Genomic DNA, 19292 nt, shown 5'->3' with positions numbered 1-19292 from the left:
GGGATTCCGATTACGAGTGCATTTTAAGTAGTTTCGTTGGCCGTGCGCTGCGTAAGATTAGAAAACAGAGTGAAACTGCGCATATACAGGGTGATTCGCGAATGCATGTCGGTACTACACGTATCAGCGTTTTCCTCGATAATACATTGCAAACAAAGTATACATTGCCTGATAATATCCGTCTATCGGTAGATACTTTTGACTTGACGAGGTAATAAAGTTAATAAACTCACGTCATTCGTCCAACCTGCTATGGAACAGTGCCGAATGATACTCGCAAGATCGGTACTTGGAATGCTTGTCGACATCGAACAGGAGACTGTAGGAGGTAACCGTTTCTTTGCCTGGATGAGGGAGTTTCGAGTTTATCTTCGATTCGGCACAGTTTCGCGTATTTCACGAGATAATCGACGTTTATTTGCCACTTTTAATTAAACTGCCGGCTTCTGTCTTCGACACGGGACCACGCGGGACGCGAGAATTGCGAGCCGTGCTGCCACCTACGGTTGGAAAGGCGAAACGTTTTGGCGGGAAATCGATAGCCAGTATGAAAGGTATCTACCGCGTGTCTGTGCCTACAAACTGACTATACGAATTAATTAACGTACCCGAGGAATCCGAAATTCATATTTCTTGTTATCACTGAGAAATATAGACCAATAATTTCTAGATTTTTTAACGAATCGACGAGACACGATCGAATACATATAAATTATTATTTATGCATTATTTACGAAATTACAGTCACGTAATTTTGTTTCCGACAAAATACAGAGAGTCTCCGTAAAATTATGATTTTATTAAATACCTTTTTACAAGAACACGAGTCTCTATTACTTACTCGTAGTATATGTATAAAAATTAATTTACACGCTCGTTAGGAAGAAACGATGAGCAAGATTATCAAGCCCCAGTTATACGTTATTCCGTGGTAATGGAAATGTGAATCGAGAGGGGAGAGTTCCTCCCCTCGCCTCTCTACCCCATAAGAGTTGTTATCATTTCCCAGTAACAACAAGAGGGAAAAACATTGATATTACGAAAAATAACAAATATATAGTTTTTATTACTACAAACAATTTTTGTTCGCTCTGAGCGTCATGCCGTGGAAAGAGTGGAAACGCTAAATTATTTTATCTTGCAGGAAAGAAAACTTATACTTTCCTCTTCTATCGCGTAGAATAACTAACAAATTATTGATTTTTTGTTTGGAAAAGTATTCCAATAAATATTTGTCGATTTAAAAAAATATGAAAGCCTTTAGCAAGGTTCCTTCCTGCAAAGCTCTTAAAGAGTTTAGCATAGCCACGCTTCTCGCGTTCAAACATAACTAGAATTGTGCAATTAGTCGTGACAGAGTAACATATAGCACCTGAACTTCGGAAACCGCCGTAACCGCAAAATTTTACGAATTCAAAGCCCTCCTTCACCCGCCCTTTAAATCGTACCGTACTCGAGTAACTTTATTTACGCCATACAGTGTCGTGAACGTCGATCGTCGATTTCACTATTTCACGATGAATCATCCCCATCGGTATTTCTTCGGCTCGAATCAACGTCGACCACCGACCAACGGAATCGAAACGATTGCGTCCATAATTACTATACGCAAAGCACCACGCGTAATAAAATACATATACGATGCTCCTCGATTCGTAAACGCGATTTCAGGGATTGAATGAAAACGACCCGAGGTAATTGGGATTAACGCTTCGAACTGGTAACCAGGGCGGAGTGGGGAGGGAGGGCGAGAAAGTTTGATTTATTTGGTCGGGGAGCACCGCACGATCTCCAAAAGCTAGTTAACTATAATTGCCAACTTTCACGTGAAAACACGGACGACAGTTGGCATGGAAAAATTAACGAATTAAATAAGGGTCCTATTAAATATACCTTACGCTTCCGACACGATTATGCTGCTCGTTTATATCTCGTGATACGACAAGTGCTGAAATTAAACATAATTCTTCCTCGATAATTGACATCGACAAATTAGTAAGCTTACCGTTATTATTAACTACGAAGAACGTGGAGGTAGCGCGTCAGCTCGGAATAATCGGGTTACTGCGTTGATTCTTGCGAAATGGTTCTCGTACGAGTCGCGCGTCAAGAGTTTGCACCTGTCCGTCCGAATCGGTCCCATTCTTTCTGAAGCGTGCATCTCTTTGTGCACGACTAGTACAAAATGTTTCGTGGATACCTTTACCCTTTGTAAGTAAGTATATACATTGTCCACGCGTTGAAAGCTCCGACGCTAACAGTGTTCTGTCGAATTAGCGTCTGGGCAAGATTAATTGGCCACTCATGGCAAACGAGAAGAAACCTTCGTGACTTTATACTCGATCTCTCAAGACTGCTCGCACCCAAGGATTCTTGCGCATCCATTCGAAACGGTATGTTCGTTCCCGTCTTCTCTGCGAACAAACACTTGTCGCAATAGTTTCTTTAGTCAACGGATAATTTACTGGCAAGTAAAGGTTAATCTTGCTGATTAGTTCTTTCGCGTCACTTTAAACCTATTCCGAGACAAAAGGAAGACATCGATGGTCGAAAAGGAAACCGAAGCACATTTGCCGATCTTCCACGATGCACGCGACATGTCTTCGTCTAAAACTAGCGGAATAGGTTCTAGTCGTATATAACATATGTAGAATGCATCACTGTAGCCATCGGTCCACTCTGTACAACTGCTTGGCGATGGCGTTAGTTCCGCTTGCTGGAGTTGATCAAATACTTGCAGCAATGCGTGAGCAAGTGCTTTTCACCGGTGATATCGTGAGGGACGGTCGTCGGGCTGGTCGATTCCCTGGTGTAAACGTCCAGACCGTATTGGCCTTCCTCGGGAAAGCTGATCGAGAAAGTCACCACGTCGTCGTCGGCGATCGAATGCGTGACGTATTTGGAGAGGCGTTTCTCCTCGATCCCGTTCTTGTGCAACGTCGCCATGAAATCGGTCAGCGGTCTCGACATTCGAAATTGGATCTCCAGCTCGCGACCAGCGAATACCAGTGCCTCCTACGATCGGAAATGAAATTTTCGAACACAGGGTGAAGGTAAAGGTACGAAAACATTAATGGCCACTCGTATGGAAGGTGATTTTCTCATCTCTTGAAATATATTTAAATGCTTTTCTCAAGCGATATCTCCCATCCTTTCGAAACATCAACGTACCTGATGCGTGATCGGTATGAGTCCAAACAATCGGGTCGCCTTTGTGGGACCCCATTCCCCGCTGGCGCAATCTGGCAATGGTACCATTACCGTCTGCAGTTCTTCGCAGGCGATCTTGAATTTGCACACACTCTTGAACTTCATTGGTTCACCTGTCAGATATTCCTTCGGTGTCACAGCGTTCGCGAATATGTCCAGAAGAAAAGCCCCGGAACATGGCGCGTGCACCCGAAACGCGACTATGTTCCCAACCACGGACTGCGAACACGTAATAGTCAGACGATAAGAATTAGCTTTATTTGGGCTTTCGATTATCCAACGAGACGTACGTTTTTCGTTTTTACGAAATTAAAAACGATCCACGCAAATGCCACGGTCTTGTCCACGGTACAATTTTCAGGCGTGTACCTTTCACTATTCGAATAGCTCGTTATCGCAACGTCGAAAACCAATATTTAAGGACGTTATTATTATTGCAAACAGTAAGCGTTGACACTAGAAAGCTCCTGTAACCTAACTTTGCGCGTATTCCCGCCGGCCAATTAATTTCACTTCCGAGCAATTAATTAGCAGGTGGCACTTAAACTTCCATTAAAGGTCTCCTCGTTTTAATTATACTTTTCTAATTAGTTTATACGAATAGCGGCGGTGGTAATTAACTCGGTGACTCGTGATAATCGCGGGAAAGTTTTGTTTTCACTTTAGAAACGACGCGCGACGTTGCTCGATGCGTCGAAATCAAACGTGGGCAACATTATATATTAATATATTGAAAAATGATATCTGCCAAACAAATAAGATTCGAATCAAATCTTGACCAGCTCTCAAAGTTACCTGCATGACGAAACGCTTGAGCGACACTCCGTCGTAGCCGTCGCCGTCGTTGTCGTAAAACTTTAGATTGTAGTGAAAAATGAGGGAAGACTGCATATGCGCTGGCATGGCTATCCTGACGGTCGCTGCACCCGTCGAATCCGTGTACATAACGGCGTTCGTGTTCGTATCCGGAAAGTAAAGGCCGTACCTGTCGAATTTACATTAATCGCGTAACTTTCCTCCCGCGCGGTGCACATTCGCTCGTATGGAGCGTGTGCGCGTCGGGGAGAAATTGAGGCGACAAATATTGAGATCAAGCAAACGGTTATACAATAATTTAGCGCCGTGAAACTTGGTCCAAGGGTGTTTGCGAAGAGAAAACGGGAACGCGGTCGCCTCACCTGAAGAACAAAGATCGAACGAAAGGCAGCTCCTCGAAGTCTTTGAGTGAAATCGGTTGTTTGAGCAACTGCCATTCTTCCTGGAGGGGAAAGAACTCGTAGATGAACTCCCGCGGGTCCGTCAAGAAGTAATGGTCGTCGTACTCGTATCTGACGAACAGCAAGAGCAGCAATTTTAATAGTTGACATCGTTTGGATTCCCGTTTTGAAATGTTAAATGGTTTTTGATCGATCAACAGCTTGAAAGTTTACCTCAGACTATCGTTCTTGGCTTTCGGTTGACCTGGACGAGGAACTTCTTTGGCATTGACGAGATGTCGTGCTCCCCAATTGCATTGAACGAATCTCCACGCGCCAGCCACATAAACCGCGTTCCAGCTGTTTCGGAATCTGTTGTCCTCGAAACAGACCCCTGGTTGATATCCAGCCGATTTGCTGTAACCCTTTATGACAACGCAGTGCAGACCTGCGTAACTGCAACAATAGAATCAGACGTTTAGTCTTCGATATGAAATTATCGTGAATAAACAGTTTGTAAAAGCTCTGTAAGTTCACCCCTTCCAGCCCTGAGCTGTGCCCTTGACAAACGTGCAAGCGAGAAAAATGTTATTTAGGCTTGTATTGTATAAGTTGCTCGACGCACCTGCATAATCGCTTGAACAGAACGTGGTAACTCTCCGTTCCGTGTTTGATGCCCCTCAGCAACCCCATGGGCGTGTCTCCGCGTAGATTTTCATCGAATTGCATGGTATTCAGATTCTTCACGGTGATCCATCGGAATATCGTCCTCGCCTTTTCTATATCTGATCCGCATCTGCTCACCAACTGTCGCACTAGGTCCGTGAACGTTTTCTGATCTTCTTGGGCTACCTGGTTCCCGCAGACACAAACGAGAATCGGTAAATCATCCTCTTTTTTTAATTGCCGATAATAAAAGGTATTTCTTTCTTTTCACCCCAATATTCGATTTGTTTCTGAGGTTTGGTATCGTGTCTCGACAATGTATTCAGGCACGAAAGACGGATCGTAAATCGATTACCCAAAGGTCTCCGTGCACATGGGGATGTAGGATAAGAAAGCCATATCGCGAACATATGAAAATATCGACGCCGATTCGAGCTACCCTTTAAAATTCCGTGGCTGTAGTCCGTCGCGCCGTGCACGCATCGTCGATATTACATTTACAGGAAGATCCGCCGTTAAAAGGGCAGCCTTTGTCGGAAGCTTACCGAAATAGCTATCTGATCCATGTGAGCAAACTCCAGAGGATCGTTGTAGATGTGATACTTGGCCAAGGCTGGAGGTTGCGGGGGTGGCGCGCGCGATGGATAAGGCAGAGGGGGTGCTTCCTGGGCATAACCGTCCCCCTCGTCCAGGTACAGGCTCTCCTGGCGCATATACTCGCTTCTCGCCTCATTGATCAGCTCCAACATCTCCGAGCTCTGTTTCTCCACCAACGCCGCAGTCGCTGCCCTGAAAATTGATCGGGAGTTGGGTTAGGACCGTGTCGTAGAGTTTCCATTGCGCGACAGGTTTCCAACATTTCCACGTGTTTCCATACTCCGTGATTTCTTGGAGTATGGGAACACGTATCGAAAGCAAACTATGTCGAGTTGACGTTTCCAAGGTTTCGAATGAATACGCGCACGAATATGATCTTAAGCGCATAAGGAGATGAACGAGAAGTTGTTGTCGAGTCTGATTGTGAGCAGATTCAAAGGGGAACGCTTACAAGGCTCCAGTGAGTAAATAGACAAATATCTCTCGCTGAAAATGTGACAACAAGACCAAAGGGTTCGTTTGGAACGAGTTGGCGCAACAAATTTGCGCTCTCGTCGGCATGGAATCAGTCTAATTAGGTAACGAGTACCGTTCGTGCTCCAGCATTTTGCGCGTGAGACTTTCCTTCTTCTTGTCCCTGCGGAGAGTCATGTTCTTCTCCAGGTCCTCCTTCTCCTGCTGAAATTGCTGGGTACGTACTCTTCCGCCTTTTTCGCGTTCCCATCGCGCCGATAGCTGCTCCAGCTCTTTCTCCCATTCGTCCTGTCCGGGTCAGAGAAACGCCAGATTAATATTCAACGTTCTTTATACAGAGATGTGCGCCGCTACATGGATAGGAATAGCACCACTTCTCCTCGTACAAATTGTAAATCCCTTAAACTACATGAAATCATGGAATGGATCGAGAACACTTACTCTGAATTCCTCCCGAATTCGTCTGTCTTCCTCTTCGCGATGGTGAGCAAACTTTCGATAGAGGTCATCCTCTTCTTTGCGATGCTTCATCTCCAAACGCGTCTGCTCGTCTCGGTCCTGGTAATCATAAGAAATTTTATACCTCTCTCCTTGGAAGCATTCTTTTCAACTGCCAATGACGGTCGCTCGTATACAAGATTGGAAGCAATTGGACGGATCGCTTCTAGGAACCGTGCAACTCGCGACGAGTTTCACCCGAACAGGTGCAATTAAGCCGGGACGTCTTCTTCGACTATCAAAAAGCTGAAGCCGCGCCTAAGTCGTTCAAAGGCTGGCCTAGTCCAGTTTTTTATCGAGTTTACTTTCACGCCGCGTTTCTGCTTTCCTTCTGGCAGAGTCCCGCCGGAACCGACGAGTTCCATGATCGCCAACCACGAATCGACGCGATCGCAACGCAATGGAACAGAGATTCGGCGAGACAAGTTCGTTTCGCTACCGATTCAGATTTGGACTCGTGTAAATGTAAAAAATTCAACATCACAATTAAAAGTCTCAAAGTTCGAGAACAAGACCAAGCGCCTCGAACAGGCGTTACAGAACTTCAGATGTGCCGTTCTATTGCGCAAGCAATTTCCTCCGCTCGCGTGTACAAACAGCGAAGCCCACGCTACACTTACGTCATGGCCGCGCACGTTATTGCGTGAAATAACCACAAATAAGGACAATGTTAGAGAGCATTGACATTTCTAGACGTTCGAAACAATCTCGGAAAGCATTTCGAGCAATTAACCGACGATATTATCCGTCTCCTGTTTGAGTAACATTCAGAAATCGTTTCATTGATATATTATTTTTACCGAAAGTTTCTCGCGGTGGTAGGGTGATCGAGTATCGAACGCGTCCAAATCTTCGATTCTGAGATTTACGAGCGTCGATTCGACTGTTTGTTCCACGAATCTTGCCGCTTACGATCCGAAACGAGTCAGCAAGAGTCGCGTACTTTCGAGACCACGAGAAAGCGCGCGCTAGTAGGATTAATTCGGTCAATCTGTTTACTCGACCCATCGAAGAAGTAATTTCATCTGATTTTTCCTCGCGTGACTGGTTAACCAAGGTTCCACCGAGACTTTTGTTTGCGTTTCCCTCGAGCCTGGAGCTATGTTTAATTCGCGACGCGTTCCAGCTAAACACTCGTGATGTCAATCTTACTGAAAGTCATCCGCTACTCGCATGCTTTCGTGCGTATCGATACGAAGTAATGACAGTAAAAGTCCACGTTGTCGGTTGAATTTCAAGGAAAACGTTCCAACCTCCCACCGACGAGACACTCGTGAGCGAACTGGAGGCAAATATTGAATTCCCTCGAACGAATGTAGGTATACACTAATTAAAAGATTCATCGAACGATTGATTATTCAAGGTCTATCAACGAAACACGAATAAATTATAGGTATCGATTTCGGCTTAATTAAAATGCCCCAGTATTTCGCCACGATTATAAAGTTAAACGGTTTGTTAAATAATCATGAGCTTAATTAAGGTCCGAGTTCAACGGACAATAAATACTTCACGCTTAATTAGTTCTAGGGTTCATAATATTACGTGCACGAATTAATTCATTCGGATCGTGCGGGTTTGCTTGAAAGCGACCAACAACAAAAACCGAGTCGTTCGATTTCGATTAGCATCCGTGGTTCGTTCGATTTGCGAATGTGCGTGAGAAGCGAGCCGCGATCGCTCTTAAACAGGATACGCACACGGCCAGCTTCTTTCTCCTTCTCTCTGTTCCTCGCGTGCACGCGATTCCTACCGCGGCCCGGGCAAACGATTCTCTAATTAGCCATCAAGTGCAGTGGAGTACCGCAAGCGGAAGCGATTCTGGATACGCGCACGAGCCTTTCCTTCGCGTGCTCCTGCGAACGAGGGAAAGAGGGTACGCGTTCTTCCGTGGTAACAGTTCCAGTAATGTTCACGAGGATGTTCGCCGTATTGTTCAACTAATGCCCCCGGAAGCTGGTTAAGAGTCGACGCTTCGATGGAAAATCTTGACGAAGGAACGTGAAAATAAAATTTCCCGGACTAATTAAAATAATTGAACGTTAGATTTCCTTGATTCGAGTTATCGTTTCAACGCGAGTACGTTCGTTTCGATCGCTTTCGGGTTCGGTGGTAGTTGGAAAATGTAGGTCGAATCACCAACCGATACTTTATTTGAAAACGAGAATTCTTCTTTATGTTCTTTCTAAGAAATGGAATATTTGTTATGGATTCTGGGATCTCAGAACGTTTATATAGCGATATGCCACACGAAACCTTGACGAAAGAACGCGAAAATAGACGATCGGTCTTCCATCTTCTTTCTGTCCGTAACGATTTTTGTGTTCATGCTTCACCGGCGTCGTGAGCAGGACAGTGTTCTTGCGATCGAAGAAATCGTCTGCTCGAACGACTCCTTCGGTCCAAGATCGACGTCTGAGTAATCCGCGGTTCACGGTTCCGCGAATCGTAGAAATCGATCGTCCACTGCATATTCCGAGAAGAGTAATTTAGAAACTGCTTCAGAAGAAGAGCGTCGATAAATAGAAATTGTAGCTAGTGTTGGTTAAAAAGTTGGACAAGGAAACTTTACTGGTTGAAAAGGATATCACCGATCGTTTCAAAGAGAGAGCAAGCCCTTACGCTTCCGCGGGCGTCCGATAATTTGGAGAACGCGTTTAGCTGGATGTGCACGCGAAAGCGGATTGAGAGAAAACGCGCGCACCGATAGTGGAGCGACTAGCGGCTCGGCCTTCTTCTACGCCTGGCCCGATGGGAAAAGCGGCAATCTCATTTTCATGTAAAGTCCGTCTTCGCCGCGGTACACATTCCTTCCTTGTCGAGCGATTCGCGCATGAAAGTCACGGCCCGACACGGAATGCCGCTCGGCCCGCATTCCGCCGATCGGAAATTCGGGAACCCGACTATTTTCCATTAAAATGCACCTACGTCCCACGTTCAGGCTAATCACCGCCATGATTTCCACGCGTCGCCGAACACGATCGAAATACCAGATTTTATTGTAATTCGCGGCTCGTTGCCAAGGGAACCAACTCCACGGTCCTGAGATCTCGATCACTCGAGAAAAGGCCGGTTTTCGTTCTTTTTCAAACTAGATGTCGTAATTTAAAAAACATGCAATATTTTACGATTTTTAAAAGTGTAAGTAGTCGTCCTGGTGACTCAACCTGTACACCCGGTAACTCTAAAATCATCGCGTGTTCGAGTTCCAAACACTCCGCGCGTAGTATCGCGTCAACGAATCCTGATTCCGAATCGAAAGTCGCGATATAGCGTCGACAAGTTCGTGTCGAGGCAACGAAACGATATTTCAATGAACCAATCCCGACCAGTATATACGTAATTAACCCGTAGCGACGTAATTGCCGACTCGCCGCTGGAATAGGTAACCCGCTCCTAATACGGCGAACGACCATGACGAATCATTTCACCGACTAATGCCAATGACTCACCAGATAATAATCGATGGGCTTCTCGCGTGCCTTGCTGTAGCCCTTCTGAAGTTCCGTCTGCTTAAGGGCATGGGCGATGTGAAGAGCACTCGCGTCGAACCTCCCGTACTGGTAGCTCCCGTCCCCGGCATAATTGTGGTTGTAAGGCGAAGTCGCACCTCCGCCGGCATTCCCATGAAACTCACGATTGGACGAATTCGTAGCCGGGGGTGAACCGTGTCCGTTTAGGTGCCTGGCATAATTAGGCGAGTCTACATTATCGTAACTGGAACAAAATTATGCAACGGGTCTTCAGGGGCCCAGGGATCGTCTACGAAGATTCCCGCGAGTGTCTCCTTCCGAGCTGTTTCAATTTCGTATTATTATTCCCCTTGTTGTCACTCCTCGATTTTCTTATCTAACTAACGTTAAATGAAATTCGTACGTTTTTTGAAAATTATGGCCAAGTGACGGTATCGCAAGTTTCACCGTTTGGTTATCAAAGAGTTCACTCGCGCCCGGACGAATCCGCGGGAATTTACGAGTCGTATAATAGTTAACGATAAAAGTTTATGTAAACTGTACACGTGGTGGACCAGATTGAATACACAAAGAGTTAAGACAGAGGTTTGGAACGAGTTCGACTGTGCTGTTCGCGAGCTGGGAAAAACGATTGCGTCCATAGCGAGAGCACGTCGTCGGAGAGCACAGAGCTCGTAGGTGCAAGTACGCGAGTAAGTAGTGTGCTACGTATTTCCACGAAAATTACCGATTATAGGCGACGAGCTTAAGAATGTTGCCTGGTAACAGTGTTTCTCCGCAGTTCCGGCGAGCGCGAGTTTTTATAACGTATGCCAAGGGCGGTGACAATAACACGCGCCGCATTCCAATAGTCTTAAGGTCCCGTTTAATTGGCATAACTAACACAGGCTGACGATTATTCCAACAAACATTTGACTAGAAACTAGAATTTTTGATCGTCAGGTACTCGCGTCTACTACGAGCCAGAACTAGACGTATCGAGATCTGACGCGCGAGCACGATCGTTTACGAGAGTGCAGTGGCTCCGTTTTAAATGAATGTGTTACACCTCTCGCTCGTTTGCTCCCGAGGTTCATTCACTCGCGACGAAGCCTACGCGCTTCTCTTCTTCTCAACTCGTGAAACACGGTTACAAGAAATTCTTCCACTGCACGCGTAATCCATGTGTGCGCGAATGCCTTTCGCGTGCCACTGGACGGAGAAAACGATCCCCTTCGCGTTTATCGAAAATTGACGACGAGACCATCGCAACTTTGTAAATCATTATTATTAATAATTATAAATAGAAGCTTGTTCAAGATTACACAATCGACATCGTTTATTTTAGGTACGTGTTACTAGAAAAGACGGCAGCTGTTCAGCTGAACTTGGATGGTCTGCATGATATTCCATTACGTCCTCCATTGCAGAAGTAATCGAAATCAAACAGGCTTTACTGCCTTTTCGTTTATTTTCCTGGCCGTGTAGTAAAATCTCAGCGATCTAGCCTCGTTAATCCGCACTTTCCCTCAATACCGAACGACCTCCCTCTTCAATTAATTTGGATTAACGATGTTTCGTTGAATTTAATCGCGTTACTGCGTTACCGCAATTAAATTCTCCCCGGGGTTCGATGAAATTTTGTTTACCCAGATTTAGCGTGTTGTCAGACTCAAATATTCCACGAGGTACCCGAGAGATTTTGTTCGTTTAGATTCTTGTTAAACGCGAACAATCTCTTTTTCAATTATAGCCGAGGATATTAATTTTCGCTCCATTCTCAAATATAGAATTCGAACAGCTTCAATTTCTGAACTAGCTAAAATACGTTTCTTCGAATATATCGCATTCCTACAGTTGAAGGTGTATTCTGTATTCCTCGATCGTTTCTCTTCAAAATATACCGCGCATTCTGCGAACTACACTGTCAAAGTGTCGGTAGTTTCTAATGTCAACCACTCGCTTCAACCACTGGCAAAAAGCTGAATACAAAACAGCGACAAACCCCTTGTAGTTTCAGTTGGTACGGCTACGTCGCGTGCTCTCTTACATTGTGCCAAAAATTTGCATAGCTAAACAATGTATCGTTTTTCGCGATATTTTAATATTTTCGAGAAAGCAAAACTAGCCAAGTCCTCTTAGAACGAAATCGATGGTTTCAGCGAACGTTAAAAATTCATTATTATTTCCCCGATCGAAAGGAGTACGCGAAGTCTGACTCGCGGATCCCTTGGACACGCGATTGTTTCAATGGAATCGGGTCAGCCATTGACATTCCGGCTGAAGAGCAAGTGCGGTTCTCGCGCGCACAATCGCGGTCCTGACTTTGTTCGAGACATCGTCGGATTAAGGCCAACAACAGCGATGCGTTATGTAACGAAGATGAACGAGGCGGGATAGCACGGTAGTAAAGAGCGGAGGAATGACACGTATATAGGACTCGAGCCCTGCCTCTGAATCGAAGTGTGTTTGTAGGAAATAATTGTCGCGTGGTGTCCGTGAGAAAAATTCAACACGACCATGGACGTGCAGAAAAGTGTCCGAGTTACGTGAGGGACTTGTTAATCGATCATCGAACTACCGGAGAATGGTTTTTAAATTTCTTTACAGGAACGCAATGAAAGATAATGTTGTTGGTGATAAAGCAAAGCGATCAACGGCGACGTTAACGCGATCGTTTAGCACAAAAGACCATGCCGTTTGCACTGCACTTGATCTCACCGAAGGGAAAGTGGTGAAACTGAACGTGAAGCGAGTCGATCGACTTTCCGGGGTATCGTTCGAATTCTCATTTAGAACACAGGAAACGTAAAACAGAGCGTTAATTCTCCCCCGCGTGTTGTAGTTGGCGTTTTACGGTCGCACGTATCACGGCGTATTCATTAAAAAGCAAACGAGGTCTATGTCGAACAACGTTAGAATTTTAACGACGCCTGAGAGCGCCTCGTCGCGACGATCGACAACTTCTGGCTTTGATTATCCGATAAATCTCCCTAAATTACTCTTTTCCTAGCAATTTTCAGTTCGACCCAATTATCCCTCTTCTTTGATCGATCAAGGCAACGTAAAGAAGCGGAGAGAAAAAAGAATCGTAGATCAAGTTCTCGATCGCTTTCAAGTTATCTTTAAGGCGGCGTGAAACGTTCCGGCGGCGTAGCTCAACCCATAACCTTTGGAACAGCGATACCGGTTGCGTGTCAACGGCCACGTCCTTGGAATCGTCAAACGGATTCGAGACGGTCGATTACGCTCTCGTCACGTCCCCGAAAAGTTACACGTATCGGCAATGTTCCGTGAGACGCGACAGTTTTCCCTGAATCGTCGAGCTCCTTCGGGAGCCACTTCCGGCGCTCTGCGACGAGGGAATAACAAGAACCATGCAAATTACTCGACTTGTTTCAATTGCAACCAACGATGCCAATAACGCGACAAAGATAAAAGAATATCTACTTTTCGATCGCTACATAAAGCCTTATATGTATCTCGACACGTTTTAGGTAAAGAGTGCTATGAAAAATCTCTTACCAAGGTGGATAAACTCCTCGCGGTGACGCACCGCCAGCTCTGATCTGTTCGTTGACGTAACCGCTCCTTGGAACGTTCAGGGCGCTCCTGATGCCCACGCTGGACCCGTCCAAGGTCCCCGGGCCAGGTTTGGGCACATGGCTGCTGCAGTAGACCTCCTTGTCGTTGATCGTGTGCTGGTTGTTGTAGTAGGTCTTCAGGGTCAGTTTCGTGCCGCAGATAGCGCACTTGAAGCAGCCTGCGTGGAAGAAGGTGAAGTCCTTCAGAGGACCCACCCTGTCCACCTGGTACACCGTCTGCGCGCACCTAAGGCACGTGCTCTCGTAAAAGTTCGGCCGATACATGATCGCCGATTAAGGTAATCCTGCGTGATCCTGCTCCTGGGGTTGTTCCGTGTCCCTCAGTCCGCGCTGCACCTCGCTCTGGTATACACCGCGTACAACCTTCGACACGTAAACAGGAAACGTCATCAGATCGATCAGCGGTACATTTTTATTTTGCTCCTTTTCTCCCAGCAATCTCGTTACACGTACGACGAAACAAAACAAGAAGAACACCTCGGTTGATTTTCATCTCGTTCCTCCGCGAGGAAACGCGTAAACGAGGAAAAGCGTTTCATAAGTTCAACGATACACACAGCCCTGCAAAACGCGCGCTTTTAATTGAAGGCAATTATCGTAATGCAAAACGCGCGCGCGCGCGCGCGAATCAGACCGAGGCCGTTTCCTAACTCTCAATAATTACCTTCGCAGGATGTCCGGAACACGAAGAGAGATGGAAAAAGAAACATACCAAAGTTCTGACCGATAGCATCTCGGAGAGCTGTGATCGAACGATAGTTAAACGCATCAGCGTTATTAAAAAAAAAAAAAAACTACGCGTGTATTATCGTGCCGCCAACACTTTCCTGCCAACTTTTGCAACAAACGGTTGCCAATACTTTTTATAGTGGGCGACCACCAACGGTAATTGCAACAGATTTTACGACCCCCGTGTACGCCTGCCATAACGTCATCGAGATTTTCACGTTTCTATCTATACACCGATAAAAAATAAAAAAATAATATTACAAGTAGATAGACGTTTTCACAATTCCTCTCAACGTGCAATTACTGGATAATATCGACAGTCGAGTCATCTCTCTAATAAAACGTTCGAAAGCATTAACTGATAATCGCTAATAATTTATCCTTCGTTTGCACCTAACCTCTCGCGCTGATCCCCTTGAATATTCGAAGAACGTTCGCAATCGTTGGTACGATAACTCCGAGGCATCTTCCTGTCGTGGCTTGCGTGAAAACTTTCTAAATGATCCGTGACTCATTTTTCTGAAATTATTACCTCAGTTTCACCGTTCGTATAATCGAGCATAGCGTTACACAGAACGATCGAGGTTTCCCTTTTCTTTCCGCGAGTCCTCGGCCACGGATACTCTGTTGCGCGGCGAACGATACCACAATGGCGGTTACGTCATACCGTTAGCGACCGTGCACAACAATACCGTAATAAACGCGTGATAGACCCTCTCACGCATCAACGAATCGTGTTTTTTCCAGTCACCGGACACGCGCTGATTCTTTTTTTCGCTTGCCATCGCGACCATTCCCTGCCAGGATCAAATTTGCGCCGAAGAAAAACACCCGCAAGACTGGTCTTCCTGAGAAAGAACCGGCGAAGAAGATGTACAACCCAAGTAAAGTTGCGTTTGTTTTACTCCAAAATCAGTAAAAACTCTTTCTCTTCTCACCACTGGCAAATAGCAACGCTTGCTACTAAAGAAACGGCAATTAAAATAAGAAAGTCCTAGATAATACAATGAAAAGTGTGTCGAAGAAGAAACTTGAAAGAAGAAGAAACCTCGCCATGGGAAGTCGTCGCTCTGCCTACGCTTCTGCCTACCCACCTTAAATATAATATAATTGCCCAAAATAATATAGATGTTTCAACAAATTTCAACATTTTTATCCTAGCTTTATCCTCGTTTTACGCTTAAAAAAAGTAGTCGATTTTAAATACGAAACTAGCTTCAGTCGGTACTTGAGCGGCGTCGTTTGTCCCGGAGGTACACGAAGGGAGACGATGCGCATACGGAAGTTGTTGCTGGTGAAGTGCAGCCTTTATACGGGCCGATAGTGGTCATTCGCATGGTATTCGTTGGAGTTAACGAAGAAACGGGTTCGATCGATTCGTGTTCCACGCTCGGCATACCGGTAGTCGTAAACGCTTATGGATACTCGTAAATTCCATCGATACTTGGCATACCCTAATTTTCTTCTCGCGTTATTTTTATTTTTTATTTTTTATTTTTTTACTTTTTATCAACTGCATTTTTCGTAATTGGGTGGATTTCGTCGAGCGTAAATAAATCGGCGAGCCGGCGTTCATTTTAATAGCGTCGGCAACGTTGCGCAACGTCCAAAGAGGAAATCGTAACGATCGCCATAAAACGCGACACTTCCAATTACGGACGAACATCGGATTTCATTCATTGGTAGCGCGTGTGCGGACCCACCTCGATCAACGTGCTTTTTCGACGACGCAACGTCTTGGTTCACTTAATTACGAGCCATTTTGAATGAAAATTCCCCTTTCGAAAAGAATGAAAAATTTTCTTGCACTGTACGAACAACGCATATTCGCGTACCACAAAATCAATTTTATCGAACGCGTAGCTCCAGGGCAATAAATTTCTAAAAACCCGCGAATATTTCACGACTCCCACCTGGCGTATTCCCTCGTTTCGAGGTTTAGCCGTGTTACGGTCACTCGTGTTATAATGAAATCAGCACGAGGGAATAGAGAGAGCACTTGTTCAAGCGCCATGACGAAAACGATTACGATCGAACGACAACACGAGCCGCGCGAAAATTCGCGACCTCGCGCATGCGAAGATTATTTATCGCGTTCCTCGAGCCGTTTATCACTCGATATAATGCTCGTTGGGATACCGGTGTCCTCATTCTGGCCCACCTTCTCCTAGGTATTTACGCTTGTTTCGCGCACGTACACGGACACGTACACGGACAGCTGCGTAATTCCGCGTATCGCATCGAAGAAACGAGAAACTTGATCGCGGTAATTGAACATTGACACCAGCCGATTCGAAGTGCGATGTTTATCCTCGATTTTATTCCATTCCGATCCCATTGTAAGAAAATTCAGAATAATCGTGGCGCTAAATCGACCGATACCGTGCATTTTATCAACCGACTTTGAAAAGGATGAGGTTACTCGATTCGACATGTATTTTTTTTTTTGATTTACAGAATCGCGAAGAGAACCAAGAATCATGGTCGAAGCTCTGCATCGTTTCAAAGTGCAAATAAGCTCGCAAACGTGCTCTGGAGATTCCAAACCGTTCGTTCATCCACCATATCCATATAGATTCTCTTTTTTTAAACGCGTTGATTCGAGAAGTACTCGCCGATTCGATTGTTTATCGAGTCCAAGGGCCCTCGGATTGAACGGAACAGGTTAACGGCATCATTGTTCCGGAGGAACAAGTCGCGCCAGTGTGTCTCGTTACTCAACGCGCGAAAGTACCGGTGAATAGCAGACATTCCATAGGACGGGCGGATCGGGCAGCTCCAGAGCTCTCTGGTACACGTTGCCACGGCACGGCGATCGAGAGATTCGAGTTTATTCTCGTTGGTACCGGGGCACGAGAGGGAACCAGTTCCCCGAGGCGCATCAGATTTGTCAAACACGTGTACCGTCCCCGAGTAAGCGAAATAAATCTTCCCCACCATGAACGTCCTAGCGGCGGCGTTTCGCGAGAAGAAATATTCGCGAGGATCGAAAGGCGATTCAACCGGACCACGTCGCGGTCGAAACAATTGGAGCAGCACGAGGGGATTAAAAAAGTCGAGTACACGCCAGCAAGGCCAGATTCCCTCCCATTTTACGCGGCTATCACCCGTATTATGTCTATTTGATTTGCGTCTTGGCTAGCTATTCGCATCCATCGAACTTCTTACTCCCGAACCGGAAATGGAAAGATTTGGAGTTTGGAGACCCTAAAAGGGCACAGAAACGGTCTACTTACGACCACGTGCTCAGGGCAATATATATCTATCGCAAAATACATCTAGTTAACGCGATGCGATCTTCTGTCATCGAATCCCGGCTACCAAAACTAGATATCGAGTTGCTCGAGTAGCGTATATTCCATGCATACTCACGTCCTCATAATCTTGTCTGCAGCGTGGTCCACTGGAATCCTCGATGCTCGTTCCCGCTCGGTTCGAGCATGAGCATCTCTCCTCGGGCCACCTCGTCGTCCACGTCCCAACAGGAATGTTCTCCACGGAGCCCGGACACGACTTACTTTCTATCGACGGTCCCCCTTGGTGCTCCGCCTACAGGGAACCACGACACTCCGTAAAATCGCGCACGATGTCACTGGACGGGACTCCTTCTTCCGGTTACACGTTCGCGCCGAGCATTGAAATCACCAGGTCGCCCGACGCGATAGCCGCCCGTTGACACGCGCAACGCGCCAAAAGGGCTAACAGAAGAACGCGAGATTCCAGGAACAGATCCACCTGTCAGGTATCACCGACGTGTCGACTCCACGGGACTCGCCGATCGCGTTACGACTTACGACGCCTCCGTCCAATTGCGACGTAGCCGACAGGCCCGCGACTCTCGAGCTTCGCTACGACGCGTACCAACGGTTTCTGGCACAGTTTTCGGTGTGGGTCCGCCGCCTGGAATGAGGTCTCGCCACCAACCGAGGCGGCCACGCGAGATTTCTGTACCTGAATATCGCCACCTGCTTCCTTCGACGTTCCAGGAAGGTCTGAGGTGAGAGGGACGGCCATTTTGAGGGACCATAGTCGCTCTCAGGTGGCGCTATGGTTGGAGAACAGCGTGGGTATATATCACTCTTTCACGTGCGCTCACCTGGCGAGGTTCCGTCTCTTTGTCACCTGTGCGCGATCGACGCTGGCTCTCTCGGTACCAAGACTGCTCGATCGTTGATAAAATCGCACGGATTTTTATAATTTCGATGGACCAAACGCAGAGGTAGGCCTCGACCTCGCGACAGGGTCTGATCCCCGTGTCCTTCATTTGTTAGAAACGAAGTAGGTTCTTTTTTCTGGTTTCGCGATGCTTCTTGTGGTACGAGCGGTCGCGTATAGGACACGTTTCTCGGAGCTTGTACGATTGTTTCAAGCTCTGACTGCTGCTTTGGCTCGTTGGAACGTGGTCCCGATTCGCTACTTTCATTCCAGCGGCTGATCGATACGCCATCACCATGGGAAAAAAAGAAAGCGGTGAACGGGTTGCGAGTCTGTTTACCGAGATTGATGGCCCCCGTTTTAGAATATCCTCCATGCGATCACTTTTCAATCTCTGCGTGTGTATCTTCGTTTCGGAGAATAATATTTTAACGTAATCGAAGCCCAAATAAAAAATTACAAAATCAGACAGATACCGCAAAGACTAAGAGAAAAATGACGATATTAGAAAGAGACTCGGATCAAGCGTATAGGGTCTCAGATTTTTTAGATGTCTCGACTCTGAAATGTTCGCTCTGCATCGCGGGAAAAAAAGGATAACGGAATGGTATTTAAGAAGTCAAAGTTTTCGCACGAGCCGGCATTTGAAGCCCACGCGCGCGCGCGCGCGAATGTTTCTACGCACGTGGGAAGTAAGTTGTAAGCGATGA

The 19292-nt window shown here is 46.2% G+C and overlaps 1 protein-coding gene across 3 annotated transcripts; it reads right to left on the bottom strand.

Annotated features, from left to right (window-relative positions):
* Window positions 1-1046: 1046 nt before the first annotated feature.
* LOC128895767 (hillarin) lies at window positions 1047-18433 on the bottom strand. 3 transcript variants are annotated; one of them, XM_054158650.1, is made up of 12 exons: window positions 17800-18433; window positions 13619-14061; window positions 10094-10358; window positions 6585-6701; window positions 6259-6431; window positions 5618-5861; window positions 5032-5258; window positions 4641-4862; window positions 4389-4538; window positions 4006-4195; window positions 3172-3429; window positions 1047-3015 (listed from the first exon to the last, which is right to left on the bottom strand). In XM_054158650.1, the coding sequence occupies exons 2-12, from the start codon at window positions 13960-13962 to the stop codon at window positions 2704-2706; spliced, it is 2502 nt and encodes an 833-aa protein (XP_054014625.1). In that variant the 5' UTR covers window positions 13963-14061; window positions 17800-18433; the 3' UTR covers window positions 1047-2703. The 3 variants fall into 3 exon arrangements, with proteins under 3 accessions (XP_054014625.1, XP_054014626.1, XP_054014628.1); XM_054158651.1 differs by having other exon boundaries at window positions 10094-10325; XM_054158653.1 differs by lacking the exons at window positions 13619-14061; window positions 17800-18433 and adding an exon at window positions 10842-11158 and having other exon boundaries at window positions 10094-10325.
* Between the last annotated feature and the right edge of the window lie 859 nt (window positions 18434-19292).

The sequence above is a fragment of the Hylaeus anthracinus genome, unplaced genomic scaffold (assembly GCF_026225885.1).
Source record: "Hylaeus anthracinus isolate JK02 unplaced genomic scaffold, UHH_iyHylAnth1.0_haploid 5, whole genome shotgun sequence".
Taxonomy (NCBI): domain Eukaryota; kingdom Metazoa; phylum Arthropoda; class Insecta; order Hymenoptera; family Colletidae; genus Hylaeus; species Hylaeus anthracinus.
Note: the sequence above shows the minus strand (reverse complement) of the source record. Positions and strands in the feature narration are given on the sequence as shown.